General features: G+C 42.6%; 1 protein-coding gene across 1 annotated transcript; it reads left to right on the forward strand.

The window, feature by feature from the left end:
- Positions 1-13,288: 13,288 nt before the first annotated feature.
- LOC124675196 (haloacid dehalogenase-like hydrolase domain-containing protein 3) lies at positions 13,289-15,757 on the forward strand. Its single transcript, XM_047211261.1, has 5 exons — positions 13,289-13,414; positions 14,400-14,508; positions 14,595-14,756; positions 14,910-15,083; positions 15,405-15,757. The coding sequence occupies exons 1-5, from the start codon at positions 13,365-13,367 to the stop codon at positions 15,450-15,452; spliced, it is 543 nt and encodes a 180-aa protein (XP_047067217.1). The 5' UTR covers positions 13,289-13,364; the 3' UTR covers positions 15,453-15,757.
- Positions 15,758-16,320: the final 563 nt, after the last annotated feature.

The raw sequence follows: 16,320 nt of genomic DNA on the forward strand, positions 1-16,320 counted from the left end.
TGAAACTACAAAAATATAATTGTGAAGAAATGGAGGGAAAAGTAATGACCAGGAAGATTAGCATATAACACAGGCAATACTAACTTATCAAAGGAACACTATAATTCTTGTAGATAGAATTGAACCTAATTCCCATACAATTATCGATATCATTTTAAAATAGGACTATAGCACAATGTCAGGTAATTCTATAATTCAGCGATGTCACATGATCAGATAAAAATAGGCACATTGCATGTACCATGTACCATGTTACATGTAAAGTTTGGTAAGATGCCATGTTCTCATGTCTCAAACTTCTTTCACTTTTATTGAATTTAGGAACTTCAAAGAAATTATTCCAAGTAGAAAACACACAAGGAAAACCAAATTGATGTCACCAGTACTTAGCTTTCATATCATTCCTATGCTCCAATCATAGGTAGGAAACACGATAACACATCCATACATTATGCCTATATACAATATTCCTGATTCTGAGCACTAAGCTTATGATAGAGAGATGATCATCTTACGAGAGATAGATGATCATCTACTGTATCATTTTAACACAACATTTAACACTACCACTATAACTTCTTCAGCGCGTATTGTCACACCGTTGAGCGCTCATTCTCCTTGGTTGGGCTCTTGTGAATCGGCTGTTAACAGTTCTAGCATCATGTTCTCCTCTTCATGGCGGATAGTTGCTGTAGAAAAGAATGGTTTATGTTAGGAAAGGCACCTAAAAATTCACAGCAATGACTTGGTGTAAGGGCATCACTTACCAACACAGCTAGCATACTCCAGCCGCATACGCGATATTTCCTCCATGAAGTCAGTCATCATCAAAGCATGAAGTGTGTGTTTCATGGATGGGGAATCCGGCATGTAGGGATGCCCAAGAGTCGCAATGGAAGCCAGGGTTTCAGCGTATCGTTTAGCCCTCAACCTACACGTGTCTGACGACGCTAAGAAGGATAGCATTTTGATGCACTCGCTTTGAACCGTTGGCTGCATGATAAATGGAAACATGTAACACAAATGTCCGTACGGAAACATGTAACAAATCTAGACCTTTTTTCTTGGACAACTAATATTGCGTGCTTGCATCACTCATTCCACTCCAAATAATGTATCAGTTTTCACTAATTTATTTGTGGCATACTTACAGGCATATGCTAGACAAAGAATAAGTTTTTCCTAAATAGGAAAGCACTATTTAGAATTCTCAACTCCATTTTAGTGGACATAACGACAAGATAGCATGGCAGCACCAAATAATTAAGCTTGCGGGTCAGATGATTATCTATGCCCATCTTTCAGTCTGTTTTCTGAAATCATAACTATTGGCGTCTAGTATATCAATACCAATGCCATTCATTCTTAAATGTTCCCTGCGTATACTGTGGCCGCTATGATTAAGTTACCCTGTAAATTAAATTTTGCCAGGGTGCTTCTGACTACTCACGGTGCTAAACAAGGAGAATAAGCAGAGGTTAGCAAAGGTATTGCTATTGCTATACTTTACAGGGTAATCACTCACTAAGCAACATATGTTCACCCATTAACTTTCCATTCACACACAAATAAGCAGAAGTTAGCAAAGGTTTGTCAATGGTATTTTTGCAATTTATGAGGCTGAAGTGGATCCAACCTAGACTGCTAACAAACATGTAGAGTTCCCTTTTTCGTAAAACCACTTGTACTATGTCATCAAAGAAGAATGTTTTTTTCATGATCTATTTGCTCTAAATTGGTACCAGGATATCATGCACAAACATTTTAGAAGCTTGCATGATATTTGTCACACAAAAGCTTGTAATATAAGATGTCTGTAACAAATAACAACACACTTGATTTCGGTAAATTATTTTACCTTCCTTTTTCACTGATGAGCGTTTTTCCTTAGGAGTTCCTCACGGCTTCTTAGCAGCAAGATCTACAAATAATGATAGAAAATTCAGGAAGATGAAAATGTCAAACATGAAATCACTCATGTGTATGAAGACGACAAAATACACCAATTTCATATTGTGATCAAAATCGTAGTTACCTAAGCTATGAACTAATTGGTTCAAACCACTTCAAGAGAAAAGAACGATGACATGGCAATTAGAAAACAAGATGGCGACTATTACCATGGTTTTTAAGGCGACGCCTTGGCGCCTTAAGGAGGGAGGGTGCTTTGGCGCCTACGCGACGCCTAGGCGGACGCTTTGGACGCCTAGGCACCTAAAGCGGCCGTTTTTACAAAGCAGAGGGGGAGTGCCCTGACGCCTAAGCGACACTTTTTAAACCATGATTATTACATACACACCTAGAGATATAGCAAGTTGATAAAAAAAATAGCAATTTACAAAATTGTGTGATGGATCAGCTACCAATCTATACATGACCATTTGTCTGTTTTCAGTAAGAAATTGGTACCCAAGACAGTTGAGATATGTGCAACAATACGACACACTTGTTCTTAAATTCCTATATGGGACAAGTTCACACAAAATAAACCATAAATATATTCTTGTACTTTAATTTCTTGCTTTGTGCATTGGAGCAACTGACATCTATCTAAACTAAAAGTTTGCAGGCCTAGCACCGGACAACATAATAAAGAAGAATAGGTGGCAGAGCAGTTTAACCAATAAATGGTCCTGTTAAATATTAGATTAGACTATATTTTGATCATTCATAACTGACATGGGAGCAAGCAAATCATTCTTAACACATCCAACTGTTTGAAGGTATGCATCGTCCAGAACACATCAGACAATTTTGAATTATTTCAGGTAAGACCTATATGACATACAGACAACATGAGAACTTGTGTGTATGCAGCAGGCAAAATAGATAGCCATCAAAAATTCTATATGAGATATACTTAGGTGTACCCCAGTGACGTATGCACTTTGATACTGAACTTGAGGTGTAATGAATACACAAATCTCTATTACCTAGTCACCCAGCTCAACAAAACGGATCTGAGCAGAAGGTTGCACTCCTTCAACTGTGATGTATATCTTCCAAGTGCCCTCGCAATGCTAGGATATCCCCCTCCAGATCCACCACCTCCACCTGCAAGAAAAGAACAATCCCAGTTCTTAAATGCATGTACACTTGATCAGTTCTTGTTTTCTTCAGGCATAGATGACGAAGATGATCCATCAAAAATACTTGATCAGTTAACAAATGGTGGTACATCAGTTCACAAAAATATGATATTAATCCTCTATAATAGTCAAAATAGTGCGGTCATTTTATTGTTTGCAATTAACAACAATAGTATAAACCAGAAAGACATAACCGGATTTTGGTAATGAAGCACAGTGACTACGTATGCACATATTTGATACAATGTATGAATGACTTCAGAGTTTCTTATGTAACATTACAAATTAAATAGAATTATAAATGATGAATCGACAAGCTCTAGGAGGCAATCAGATAATAGCATGGATATAAAACATCTTTTCTCATATTGGGAAGCCATCCTGAAACATGATACCAAGCAAACTTAAGATAGTCCTCAGGTTTATGACCGGGATGGGGGAAACACACCAAAACCACATTAAAATAAGGCCACAAAGAGATATTAAAGTATGTCATCTTGTACAATGTCCTCCAGAAGGTAAGCAAATAATACAAAGAGGCCAGAGTATGATCACAGTCATAGGTTTGATGCTTCACTGGTGAATTTTGCAGATTCAGGATTCTTATATCATATCAGATTCCTTGAAGAAATTGCTATTTCGCATCCAAGTTGGTTCGATAATGTGATAGCCTACTCAAAATGCTATTGAACCCTGTCAGATGATCAAATAAATCTAATCGTAAGTAACTCTGTACAATAACCTATCTGTATTGAACCTAATATTGAGTAACCCTAGTACAATAACCATCTATACAAGATAAAGACTGGCACGTTGCAGTTCATCTATCAAACAGGCAAAGGGCTCATATATGTTTTTGTAATCCGAGTGGCACACAGAGAAATCTCACCAAACAATAAGGTGATCTCCAATTATAATAGGATGAATGTGTAGATAGAAAATAAACAATGAAAATATGACAACAATATTAAACGGTCATATCTACTTGATGAACCTAATCGAAATACCATTTGTACGCACAAAATAAGAATTGGTGTTTTTTTTTTATAATGGTTGAAGAAAATGGTGTCATAAAGGACATGTATATATTATCAAGAAGTTTAAGTTTGAAATCTGGAAGAAAAAAAGGAAAACACCAATTCATAAGCTTGTCTGCACTCTGCAATATATATGTGTATTTGGTAGAACGAAAATGTCAAACATCAAAAGACTAGTTGAAAGAATACACATCGGAAGTGAGACCTTCGTAATGGTAGGAGAAATGTGGTCTGTTTTTTGGAGTGTAACCTGTATATTGGCTCGGATTGGGTGACCAAAGGAAGCTTCAGATGATAACCTACCAACAGAGAAATAATAATTAGTGAAAAGGCACTAAAACCGAGTTGAAAAGCAAAAAAGAAAAATTGAAAGAATGTGAGGGAGAGATAGTTTTCAAGAGAACATACTCTCCAGAAAGTACTTTCTAAAAATCACGCCAAGTTTATCAAGAGAAACTATTCTAGAATTGATCTAGTAAGCATAAGCCTCAGACAATTAAGGTTGATGTATCTGTCAGTTTACTCAGTTGTTGGCGTACCATTGTATACTACAACCTCTAATTTCGAATTTATCTTTCTTGTAGGTCCTATTGAGCATGTAAGCTTCTCTGTCAGACAAGTTTGTCCACAAATCAAAAAGTACTCTGCGAGATGATATGATATCTTAAGTTTAAAAAGACGATCTGATATGTGCTTCCATGCTTCTAACAGCACAAGTCTTTCTCAAAAAAAAAAGCACAAGTCTTGTGAGGACTAATGAACATACATATGTTTATTACCTCAACCAGAAGAAGGAACCGGATTCGAGCAGCACGAAGCGGACGCAGAACTCCTTTGTGTACCTTGCAGTTGCCACCGCGCGATGGTACACTGTCCTGGAACCGCCTCCACCTGCACGTCATGAATAACAATCAAACCAAAAGAGCAAGCAGCAAAATTGCCTGGGGATGCAGGGAGACGATGTCGAGGAGTGAATCAGACCAACCCTTCTTCGGCCAAAGATGCCACGTAAGGAGCAGGACAACGTCCTGTGCACACCCTCCTGACTTGCTGGTTGGGGACGAGCAAGATGGACGGCGTAACGGCGTGGCCACTGCAGGCGGCGTCGGACCGGTTGGACGCTCGGAGGTATACAGGCGGCGGCAACAGCTGGTCTGGTCGCCGGATTCGAGAGAGCTGGCGGGGAGGCGAGACGAGAACAAGGGTGGGGAGGGGCGCCTTGAGAATTTTGTACTGGCCGAGTTTGTATTCACCACGACCTCCACGATCTGCGGTTGCCACGCACGGAGCTGACCGGCGGTTGCCATGGATCGACCCGCACGGGGCTGACCGGTGGTTGTGAGGCGGCACCGGGGGATTTACTCGGAGTCGAGGCGGGGAATAAGGCGACAGCGCCGGGCCGTCGGGTGTTGCCGGTGGTGCCGTGCGATGGGGCTGGGGTTCACGGGGCTGAGTTGGTCGGCGCAGCGAGAGGTTGAGGAGGGGGCGGAGGCGGGGACGATGATGGGGGCTCGGTTGGATCTTGGAGTGAAGACCGGGAGCGGGTGGATCTGTTCTTTCGGGTTTTTTTTTCTGGTTTTTTTGCATTACAAGGCGTGCGGCGGTGCGGGACATTGGGAGCAGTTTTATTCGTGCGGGATAGCGGGAGAACGCGCGAGACGACGTACCATGGACACCACCGCTAGAGCTTTAATATAGTAGAGATATGTTCACCCATTAACTTTCCATTCACACACAAATAAGCAGAAGTTAGCAAAGGTTTGTCAATGGTATTTTTGCAATTTATGAGGCTGAAGTGGATCCAACCTAGACTGCTAACAAACATGTAGAGTTCCCTTTTTCGTAAAACCACTTGTACTATGTCATCAAAGAAGAATGTTTTTTTCATGATCTATTTGCTCTAAATTGGTACCAGGATATCATGCACAAACATTTTAGAAGCTTGCATGATATTTGTCACACAAAAGCTTGTAATATAAGATGTCTGTAACAAATAACAACACACTTGATTTCGGTAAATTATTTTACCTTCCTTTTTCACCGATGAGCGTTTTTCCTTAGGAGTTCCTCACGGCTTCTTAGCAGCAAGATCTACAAATAATGATAGAAAATTCAGGAAGATGAAAATGTCAAACATGAAATCACTCATGTGTATGAAGACGACAAAATACACCAATTTCATATTGTGATCAAAATCGTAGTTACCTAAGCTATGAACTAATTGGTTCAAACCACTTCAAGAGAAAAGAACGATGACATGGCAATTAGAAAACAAGATGGCGACTATTACCATGGTTTTTAAGGCGACGCCTTGGCGCCTTAAGGAGGGAGGGTGCTTTGGCGCCTACGCGACGCCTAGGCGGACGCTTTGGACGCCTAGGCACCTAAAGCGGCCGTTTTTACAAAGCAGAGGGGGAGTGCCCCGACGCCTAAGCGACACTTTTTAAACCATGATTATTACATACACACCTAGAGATATAGCAAGTTGATAAAAAAAATAGCAATTTACAAAATTGTGTGATGGATCAGCTACCAATCTATACATGACCATTTGTCTGTTTTCAGTAAGAAATTGGTACCCAAGACAGTTGAGATATGTGCAACAATACGACACACTTGTTCTTAAATTCCTATATGGGACAAGTTCACACAAAATAAACCATAAATATATTCTTGTACTTTAATTTCTTGCTTTGTGCATTGGAGCAACTGACATCTATCTAAACTAAAAGTTTGCAGGCCTGGCACCGGACAACATAATAAAGAAGAATAGGTGGCAGAGCAGTTTAACCAATAAATGGTCCTGTTAAATATTAGATTAGACTATATTTTGATCATTCATAACTGACATGGGAGCAAGCAAATCATTCTTAACACATCCAACTGTTTGAAGGTATGCATCGTCCAGAACACATCAGACAATTTTGAATTATTTCAGGTAAGACCTATATGACATACAGACAACATGAGAACTTGTGTGTATGCAGCAGGCAAAATAGATAGCCATCAAAAATTCTATATGAGATATACTTAGGTGTACCCCAGTGACGTATGCACTTTGATACTGAACTTGAGGTGTAATGAATACACAAATCTCTATTACCTAGTCACCCAGCTCAACAAAACGGATCTGAGCAGAAGGTTGCACTCCTTCAACTGTGATGTATATCTTCCAAGTGCCCTCGCAATGCTAGGATATCCCCCTCCAGATCCACCACCTCCACCTGCAAGAAAAGAACAATCCCAGTTCTTAAATGCATGTACACTTGATCAGTTCTTGTTTTCTTCAGGCATAGATGACGAAGATGATCCATCAAAAATACTTGATCAGTTAACAAATGGTGGTACATCAGTTCACAAAAATATGATATTAATCCTCTATAATAGTCAAAATAGTGCGGTCATTTTATTGTTTGCAATTAACAACAATAGTATAAACCAGAAAGACATAACCGGATTTTGGTAATGAAGCACAGTGACTACGTATGCACATATTTGATACAATGTATGAATGACTTCAGAGTTTCTTATGTAACATTACAAATTAAATAGAATTATAAATGATGAATCGACAAGCTCTAGGAGGCAATCAGATAATAGCATGGATATAAAACATCTTTTCTCATATTGGGAAGCCATCCTGAAACATGATACCAAGCAAACTTAAGATAGTCCTCAGGTTTATGACCGGGATGGGGGAAACACACCAAAACCACATTAAAATAAGGCCACAAAGAGATATTAAAGTATGTCATCTTGTACAATGTCCTCCAGAAGGTAAGCAAATAATACAAAGAGGCCAGAGTATGATCACAGTCATAGGTTTGATGCTTCACTGGTGAATTTTGCAGATTCAGGATTCTTATATCATATCAGATTCCTTGAAGAAATTGCTATTTCGCATCCAAGTTGGTTCGATAATGTGATAGCCTACTCAAAATGCTATTGAACCCTGTCAGATGATCAAATAAATCTAATCGTAAGTAACTCTGTACAATAACCTATCTGTATTGAACCTAATATTGAGTAACCCTAGTACAATAACCATCTATACAAGATAAAGACTGGCACGTTGCAGTTCATCTATCAAACAGGCAAAGGGCTCATATATGTTTTTGTAATCCGAGTGGCACACAGAGAAATCTCACCAAACAATAAGGTGATCTCCAATTATAATAGGATGAATGTGTAGATAGAAAATAAACAATGAAAATATGACAACAATATTAAACGGTCATATCTACTTGATGAACCTAATCGAAATACCATTTGTACGCACAAAATAAGAATTGGTGTTTTTTTTTTATAATGGTTGAAGAAAATGGTGTCATAAAGGACATGTATATATTATCAAGAAGTTTAAGTTTGAAATCTGGAAGAAAAAAAGGAAAACACCAATTCATAAGCTTGTCTGCACTCTGCAATATATATGTGTATTTGGTAGAACGAAAATGTCAAACATCAAAAGACTGGTTGAAAGAATACACATCGGAAGTGAGACCTTCGTAATGGTAGGAGAAATGTGGTCTGTTTTTTGGAGTGTAACCTGTATATTGGCTCGGATTGGGTGACCAAAGGAAGCTTCAGATGATAACCTACCAACAGAGAAATAATAATTAGTGAAAAGGCACTAAAACCGAGTTGAAAAGCAAAAAGAAAAATTGAAAGAATGTGAGGGAGAGATAGTTTTCAAGAGAACATACTCTCCAGAAAGTACTTTCTAAAAATCACGCCAAGTTTATCAAGAGAAACTATTCTAGAATTGATCTAGTAAGCATAAGCCTCAGACAATTAAGGTTGATGTATCTGTCAGTTTACTCAGTTGTTGGCGTACCATTGTATACTACAACCTCTAATTTCGAATTTATCTTTCTTGTAGGTCCTATTGAGCATGTAAGCTTCTCTGTCAGACAAGTTTGTCCACAAATCAAAAAGTACTCTGCGAGATGATATGATATCTTAAGTTTAAAAAGACGATCTGATATGTGCTTCCATGCTTCTAACAGCACAAGTCTTTCTCAAAAAAAAAAGCACAAGTCTTGTGAGGACTAATGAACATACATATGTTTATTACCTCAACCAGAAGAAGGAACCGGATTCGAGCAGCACGAAGCGGACGCAGAACTCCTTTGTGTACCTTGCAGTTGCCACCGCGCGATGGTACACTGTCCTGGAACCGCCTCCACCTGCACGTCATGAATAACAATCAAACCAAAAGAGCAAGCAGCAAAATTGCCTGGGGATGCAGGGAGACGATGTCGAGGAGTGAATCAGACCAACCCTTCTTCGGCCAAAGATGCCACGTAAGGAGCAGGACAACGTCCTGTGCACACCCTCCTGACTTGCTGGTTGGGGACGAGCAAGATGGACGGCGTAACGGCGTGGCCACTGCAGGCGGCGTCGGACCGGTTGGACGCTCGGAGGTATACAGGCGGCGGCAACAGCTGGTCTGGTCGCCGGATTCGAGAGAGCTGGCGGGGAGGCGAGACGAGAACAAGGGTGGGGAGGGGCGCCTTGAGAATTTTGTACTGGCCGAGTTTGTATTCACCACGACCTCCACGATCTGCAGTTGCCACGCACGGAGCTGACCGGCGGTTGCCATGGATCGACCCGCACGGGGCTGACCGGTGGTTGTGAGGCGGCACCGGGGGATTTACTCGGAGTCGAGGCGGGGAATAAGGCGACAGCGCCAGGCCGTCGGGTGTTGCCGGTGGTGCTGTGCGATGGGGCTGGGGTTCACGGGGCTGAGTTGGTCGGCGCAGCGAGAGGTTGAGGAGGGGGCGGAGGCGGGGACGATGATGGGGGCTCGGTTGGATCTTGGAGTGAAGACTGGGAGCGGGTGGATCTGTTCTTTCGGGTTTTTTTTCTGGTTTTTTTGCATTACAAGGCGTGCGGCGGTGCGGGACATTGGGAGCAGTTTTATTCGTGCGGGATAGCGGGAGAACGCGCGAGACGACGTACCATGGACACCACCGCTAGAGCTTTAATATAGTAGAGATAGATATAGATTTGTCATATTTTGAGTAAATTCAGAAATACATAACAAAAAAATGGAATCTAGGAAATTATTAGTAACATCTAGATTTGAGAAAACTCACGAGTATTTGGTGTACACAACTATAAGATATCTAGATAACTATTAGTAAAAGATAGTATATTTTGAGAGAAAACCATGAGAATTTGGTGTATTCATCTGAAGGAAGCAATCAATTACCTGCAACGACATGAATGCAGGTAAAGATGAATTGTCAAAACCATGAAAACACAAATAAATATATGGAAAGAGGATACAATGATGGAACTTAATCTGATTACATAATTAACTGTATTTTCCATTCCTTATTGAAACTGCTTTCTTCATCTAAGATGACATCGGCCAGATGCAACGGACGAGGCTTGCCTGCTCCCGCCCTTTGCTCCCATCCGTGCTCCCCGAGGCATCGGACGGCTCCCGCCTGTTCTTACGAAATACATCCGGCAAATACGATCTCTAGATCTACAAACGATCCCCTAATACTCGCAAAATCACTACAAGCACCAATGAGTAATCCGCGCATAACTAGGCCGACGAAAATTCACGATTGCTAGCAGCAAAATTCATCAACCATCGCATCAATCGGTGATCTAGAGGATGGCGCATGAATAAACAATTAACGACCTGGAGGCTGGCGCATGAATCAACAATCGATGATGGAAGTATTTCCGGGTTGTTTCCTATTAATTAGCTTGTATTTGCAGATTTGATTTCATGAAGAAGGAACAGACGACGATGAACCAACATGAGCCGTGGGATCTGCAGGGAGCACAGATGGGAGCAAAGTGCGGGAGCAGGCAAGCCCCGTCCAGATGCAACCACACAACAAAGCAAGTACTGACACAATAATGCAAGTCAGTACCATGTACGTTTATAAACCGATTTTGGTTGCTGACATTCATAGGAAAACACAAAGCCCTTCCAGAAATTCCCAGAAGAAACATATTTGATTTGCATAAAGACGTAGGAGTTAGGCTTCTGAGACGTGTTCACAGAGGTGATGTCAAGTTTTATTTAAGTCCCCTCAAGACTTTGTTTTTAAGTAAAAAAATGGATACTCCTAATTTAAAGTGATTAGGGCATCTCCAAGGGGGCGATGCTTTGCGTCCACCCAGACCAAAAATGCGTCTGGTACCACCTCTATCGGGGTGGCGCATAGTGACCGGGCTGTTCGCAGCGATACAAACGTGGCCCAAATATGCACCCAGGTTTGCGTCACGCTGCGCAGACGCAGCGGTCGTCCGTCCGGTCCTCACACGGGCCCGCCTGACAGGGGAACATATGCTTTGTCTTCCGCGGCTTTACTTACGGGCGGCGGGCTGCAGCTTTTCTAGGGCCACATTAATGGCGTGTCTTGGCTTCCGAGAGCGTGCGCTGCTGGATGGCGTCGCAGTGACAGGACATTAAAGGCGAGATAGCGTGCGAGCCTCTTAAAGGAACGCTGACGGCGCCCATTTCCCCGACCACACCATTGCCAGAGCCCACACTATCCACCCGACCGACGCCATGGGGAAGAAATGCTGGCAGACCAAGAACGACCACGAGGCTAGCCACGGGTCGGGCGGTACGTCCGCGTCGAGCTCGCGCGCCGTCTTTCGGAGGAAAACTGGCCGGTGCCATGGCCGGACGCAAACCTGCATGGAGGGGGCCGGTACCTCAACTCCAGGCGCGTGCCGTTCCCCTCGTGCCGCGTGAGGGCCGAGAGCGCCGGGATGAGGTGCGCCGCCGCCGAGCGATCTTGCGGAGATCTGGATCTCTTTCGGATCTTCTTCGGGACGTGGGAGTTGGACGCGTGCCCCCGCGCTGGCTACCTCGGCAACGTCGAGTACTTCGATCGGATCGCCGCGGAAGAAGAGGAGAACGACCAGGAGGACGCGGACGAGGACGGGGACGCGGACTGCGCAGACTACGACCACAACGACGGCGGGCCGGCGTGGGATCCAGAGACCCAGCCGCCGGACATTACCAAGGAGAAGGCCATTGCCATGGCACTGGCCAACAGTGAGCTCGACGAGCTCAGCGAGCTCGCTTTGTGGGACGGGCTCGCAATCCAGTTCCGCGATTCCGCGCTCGCGCAGGGGAGGCCGGCGACTCCTCCAGCCACACCGACGCGTTCCAACGACCGCGCTTCGGCTGCTGCTCCGGCCTGGGATCCGTGGCCACCTTCACCACGGCCTCCGATGGCCTGGCCGCAGTTGCCGCAGCCTGCCCTACCTCCTCCACCGCTGGCATACCAGCTTCCATGGCCGACGCCGGAGTTCATCGATCTCGTCAGCAACGACGACCAGCATGCAGTACCACACATTTATGGCATTTTTATTCATGTAAATTATGACTTTTATGAATGGAAAAAAATTTATGCGTCGTGCCGCTGGAGCCACCCAACGCAAATGGACGCGTGGTCGATTTTAACCATTTAATACGACGCAAACGGACGCGTGGGCGTCTGAAATGCGTCGCCCCGTTACCCGTTGGAGATGCCCTTAGTGCTACGTGTTCAACAGAAGTGATATCAAGTGCTATTTAATTCCTCTCAAGATTTTGTTTTTAACTAAAATATGCATACTCCTAATTTAAATGAGTATTGATTGCGGTATCAAAATTCTTTACATTTAATTTCAAGACGAACAATAGAGTAAATCAAACCTTCTCTGGATCTCGGAAGTTGATGTGCCGATAACTTTCTCTAAGAGAACCTGCAAATCCTATCAAAGGAAATATGTGCTGAAGTTTCTCTTAGTGTGATTTACCATCAAAGGGAAATTCAGGATAATAACACATACGATGAGGTACTTGAAAACATTTACAGGAGTCATGTCTAGAAGCATCGACCTTGCTACCTAATACACTATTTTAGTACCCACAAGAACATAGCAATGTTCTCTGCACCGCATCTCCATTTGTGCATGTTCTCTGCACCGCTAGCTACGCAATGCGTAATTTGGGTCGATCTGATCCGTACCCGTCCCGTTCGATCGAGCGTATTCGGTTTGTGTCGACATGGGCGATTTAGTGGCGCTGTTCAATTTCTGTTGGGATGTCACGAGTCACGAATAAAATCTCCCCTCCCTTTCTTCCCTGCGATGATGGGATGTTCGTGTGTTTTGATGTGGCTTGTTCTGAATTCCCTTCTGAATGTTGATGTAGGTGTATAGAACACTCGGCGAGAAGTACGGGGTGAAGTACTCGGAGGATGAGATCTTGATGAGGTACCGCCAGGCGTATGCGCAACCATGGGGTAGATCACGGCTTAGGTATGGCGTTTAACTTTTGACTGCCCGCTTGTCCTTAAATGCGATCTTGCATGCAAATTTTGCTGTATGTTAGATGGCTCTGTATGATGTTTTCTCTTGAAGTTTTTAAGGGAGACTCGAATTGATCTTTTTTTTAATGAATCTTCGTGTTCATCTGAAGGGACTTGCACTGAATTGAAAATTGGTATATTTATGGCCAGGATATTTATGCCATCAATGCTCTTGTGCACTTTAAGCAAGGCTATTGCACAAAAAGTGGGAACTAAATATTTGTGATTCACTTCATGGAACTTGGTTTTTAATAAACCAGCATAAATAACTCCTCATGAACACTGGGAGTATGAACATGCAGACATGCGAATTTCAGACAGAGTTATCTCTCAATCTGAGAAAACTGCGAGCTAAGAATATTTCCACCTAAAGTTAAATTCAATGGAAATAAATTTGCAAAACCAATTGGGCTTCTCAGAAACCAAATCTTTGATACCGAATGAGGAACTGGTCCCAGATTTTGTATGGTACTGGATCCTTGAAAATTAATTTCTCAGACAGGGATGGGTTAGTTTTGCTTGTTTTGGTGATGCTAAATACGGTAAGAAGCGGGTGTGAGGAACATTAATTCAAGTTTCTTCTGAAAATATAGTTTAGCTAGTGTACAGTCAGGAGAAACATCATACTGGAAAATGATATGGAACTATGTTTTTCTCAACATTATCGGAAGATGGTGATGGGTAGTACTGGTGCATTCATTTCGTTCTTTTGTAGCTTGTCATGCTTTTGCATTGACGTTCCTCCTTGGAACTTGTACTTGTTATGTCCTAAAAAAAATAGAAATATGGGCTTGACTGTCTGTCAGCCAGCCCTCTGGATATGTGGATTCGTTATTGACATTCTAGACTCTTCTTTTCATCAAACATTTCATATTAATATTTGAAACCCCTCTTAAAATATGCTGCTTCATGGACTAATTTCTGAATATCTCCAGGTATGTTGACGATGGAAGACCCTTTTGGCAACATATAGTTAGTTCTTCTACAGGCTGCTCAAATTTAGAATACTTTGAGGAGCTTTATCATTACTATACAACTGAAAAGGTGAGACAAAGTGTGTAATAAAAAAATATTTCAAACCATCTTATTCTATGTTAGACCTCACAAAGTTTGTTATGTTTGTTTGCTAGGCCTGGCAGCTCATCGACCCTGATGCTAAATACGTTTTCGAAGCATTGAGAAGGGCTGGTGTAAGAACGGCTGTTGTATCCAACTTTGACACCCGTCTCCGGCCACTTTTACAGGCCCTGAATTGTGATCACTGGTTTGATGCAGTTGCTGTATCTGCTGAGGTGGGTTTCCATTATCAGATGAGCTGGTTTAACTTAGTCCACTATTTGAACCGTTTCTGGCTATGTGGCTACCATCCTTTGTATCCAAGTTTACCCTCAGTTTTCCTTCTGATCTTTGCCGTTAAACTCTGTTCTCTTGTTCCCTGCTAACAGGTTGCAGCAGAAAAGCCAAACCCAACAATATTCTTGAAGGCCTGTGAGTTGCTGGATGTGAAACCTGAAGAGGCTGTGCATATTGGCGATGACCGTAGGAACGATTTATGGGGAGCTAGGGACGCAGGTTGCGATGCCTGGCTTTGGGGCAGCGATGTTCACTCCTTCAAGGAGGTAAGCTCTTCAACACAAACTCTCTGAGCTGCAAATCCATTATTGTCCTTGTTGCAAATATGACATCTGGGAGTAACATTTTGGTGTCACCGTAGTTGGGATTATACTACACAGCAAGTAAAAATCTGGTAGCTCTATGCTGTCATTAGGACCAATTTTGTTGTATCACAGAGTTACTCGGTTAGATCCACCTTTGTAACTGTTTATTTCAGAAGAATTTCCTTGTTTTTTTTTGTTAGGAAAGTTAGCAAAAGTCCCTTTTTATATCAGTTCCAGTTTCCAGAAAGTTATGTTTGCTCACATCAGCTCATCCTATTGCAGGTCGCAGAAAGAATCGGAGTTAGCGTGGGTATGGGCAACTCTATGTGATCCCCTCCGGTTGCTCGCACTCTACAGTCTACACCATAAGCCGACTCAACTGTGTGTGGCGGTCAGTGACACTTCCTCAGTTGCGCGAACCGCTACCCTTCCTTTCTTCCTGACGAGTATGCTCGCCGAGCCCCTGAGCTTCAATAAAAGGCTGGGAGGACGAGGTGTTCTATACCTCCTTCCTGTTGTACATAGTGCCGACCCTTCTTGCTCTCGGGTGCCTGGCTGTCTGCTGTACATATTTTTCCAGAGAACTGAGGGCAGCGTCTCTTGTGTCAGGCCTTAACTTTCCTAGTAGTATATATTGCAGCCACAATTTATGTAGCTAAGCCTTAAGCGAACTTGATTTACTCCTTGGATAGTTCGTTGCATATGCTCTGAATCTTGTGTTCAAAGAGAACTGAACCCAACGTCTCCCTTTGCATTTTGCACAGTTGGATCTGGCAATCCTCTCTGCTAATCCCCTTGCCCTCTGCGGAGCGTTTTTTTCCCCTTCGAGTTGGGCACTTGGGCTGACTGCCGCTCCCACCGTGTGCCGGTGCCGGTTAGCGGCGCCCGGTCGGCCACAGAATTTGGTAGCGCGCAGCCACTCCAAAGAAGCCTGCTGGATAAAATTGTTGGAAATATCAGCAATTTTCTCATAATTTAATCTAAGAAAACAGTAAATAAAACTTGGCCAAATTCATTAAGATTAAACTAGTCATACAAATCATCATAAAATACATAAGCAACAAATCTAAACCGACTGCTTGGAACAATATATTACGTAGAACGAGTCTAAACACATTGATAGAAACAGAGTTTGGAGCTAAACATATAGATAGAAACAGAGTTTGAAGCAAGATTTCAGAGGTACGAGGTAAGAGTA

Source organism: Lolium rigidum, chromosome 7, assembly GCF_022539505.1.
Source record: "Lolium rigidum isolate FL_2022 chromosome 7, APGP_CSIRO_Lrig_0.1, whole genome shotgun sequence".
Lineage (NCBI taxonomy): Eukaryota > Viridiplantae > Streptophyta > Magnoliopsida > Poales > Poaceae > Lolium > Lolium rigidum.

Coding starts and splice junctions, on each gene's coding strand:
- LOC124675196 (XM_047211261.1), top strand. CDS start 13,365: ATGAGGTACCGCCAGGCGTATGCGCAACCATGGGGTAGATCACGGCTT. Junction 14,757..14,909: donor CAGTTGCTGTATCTGCTGAG/GTGGGTTTCCAT, acceptor CCCTGCTAACAG/GTTGCAGCAGAAAAGCCAAA. Junction 15,084..15,404: donor ATGTTCACTCCTTCAAGGAG/GTAAGCTCTTCA, acceptor ATCCTATTGCAG/GTCGCAGAAAGAATCGGAGT.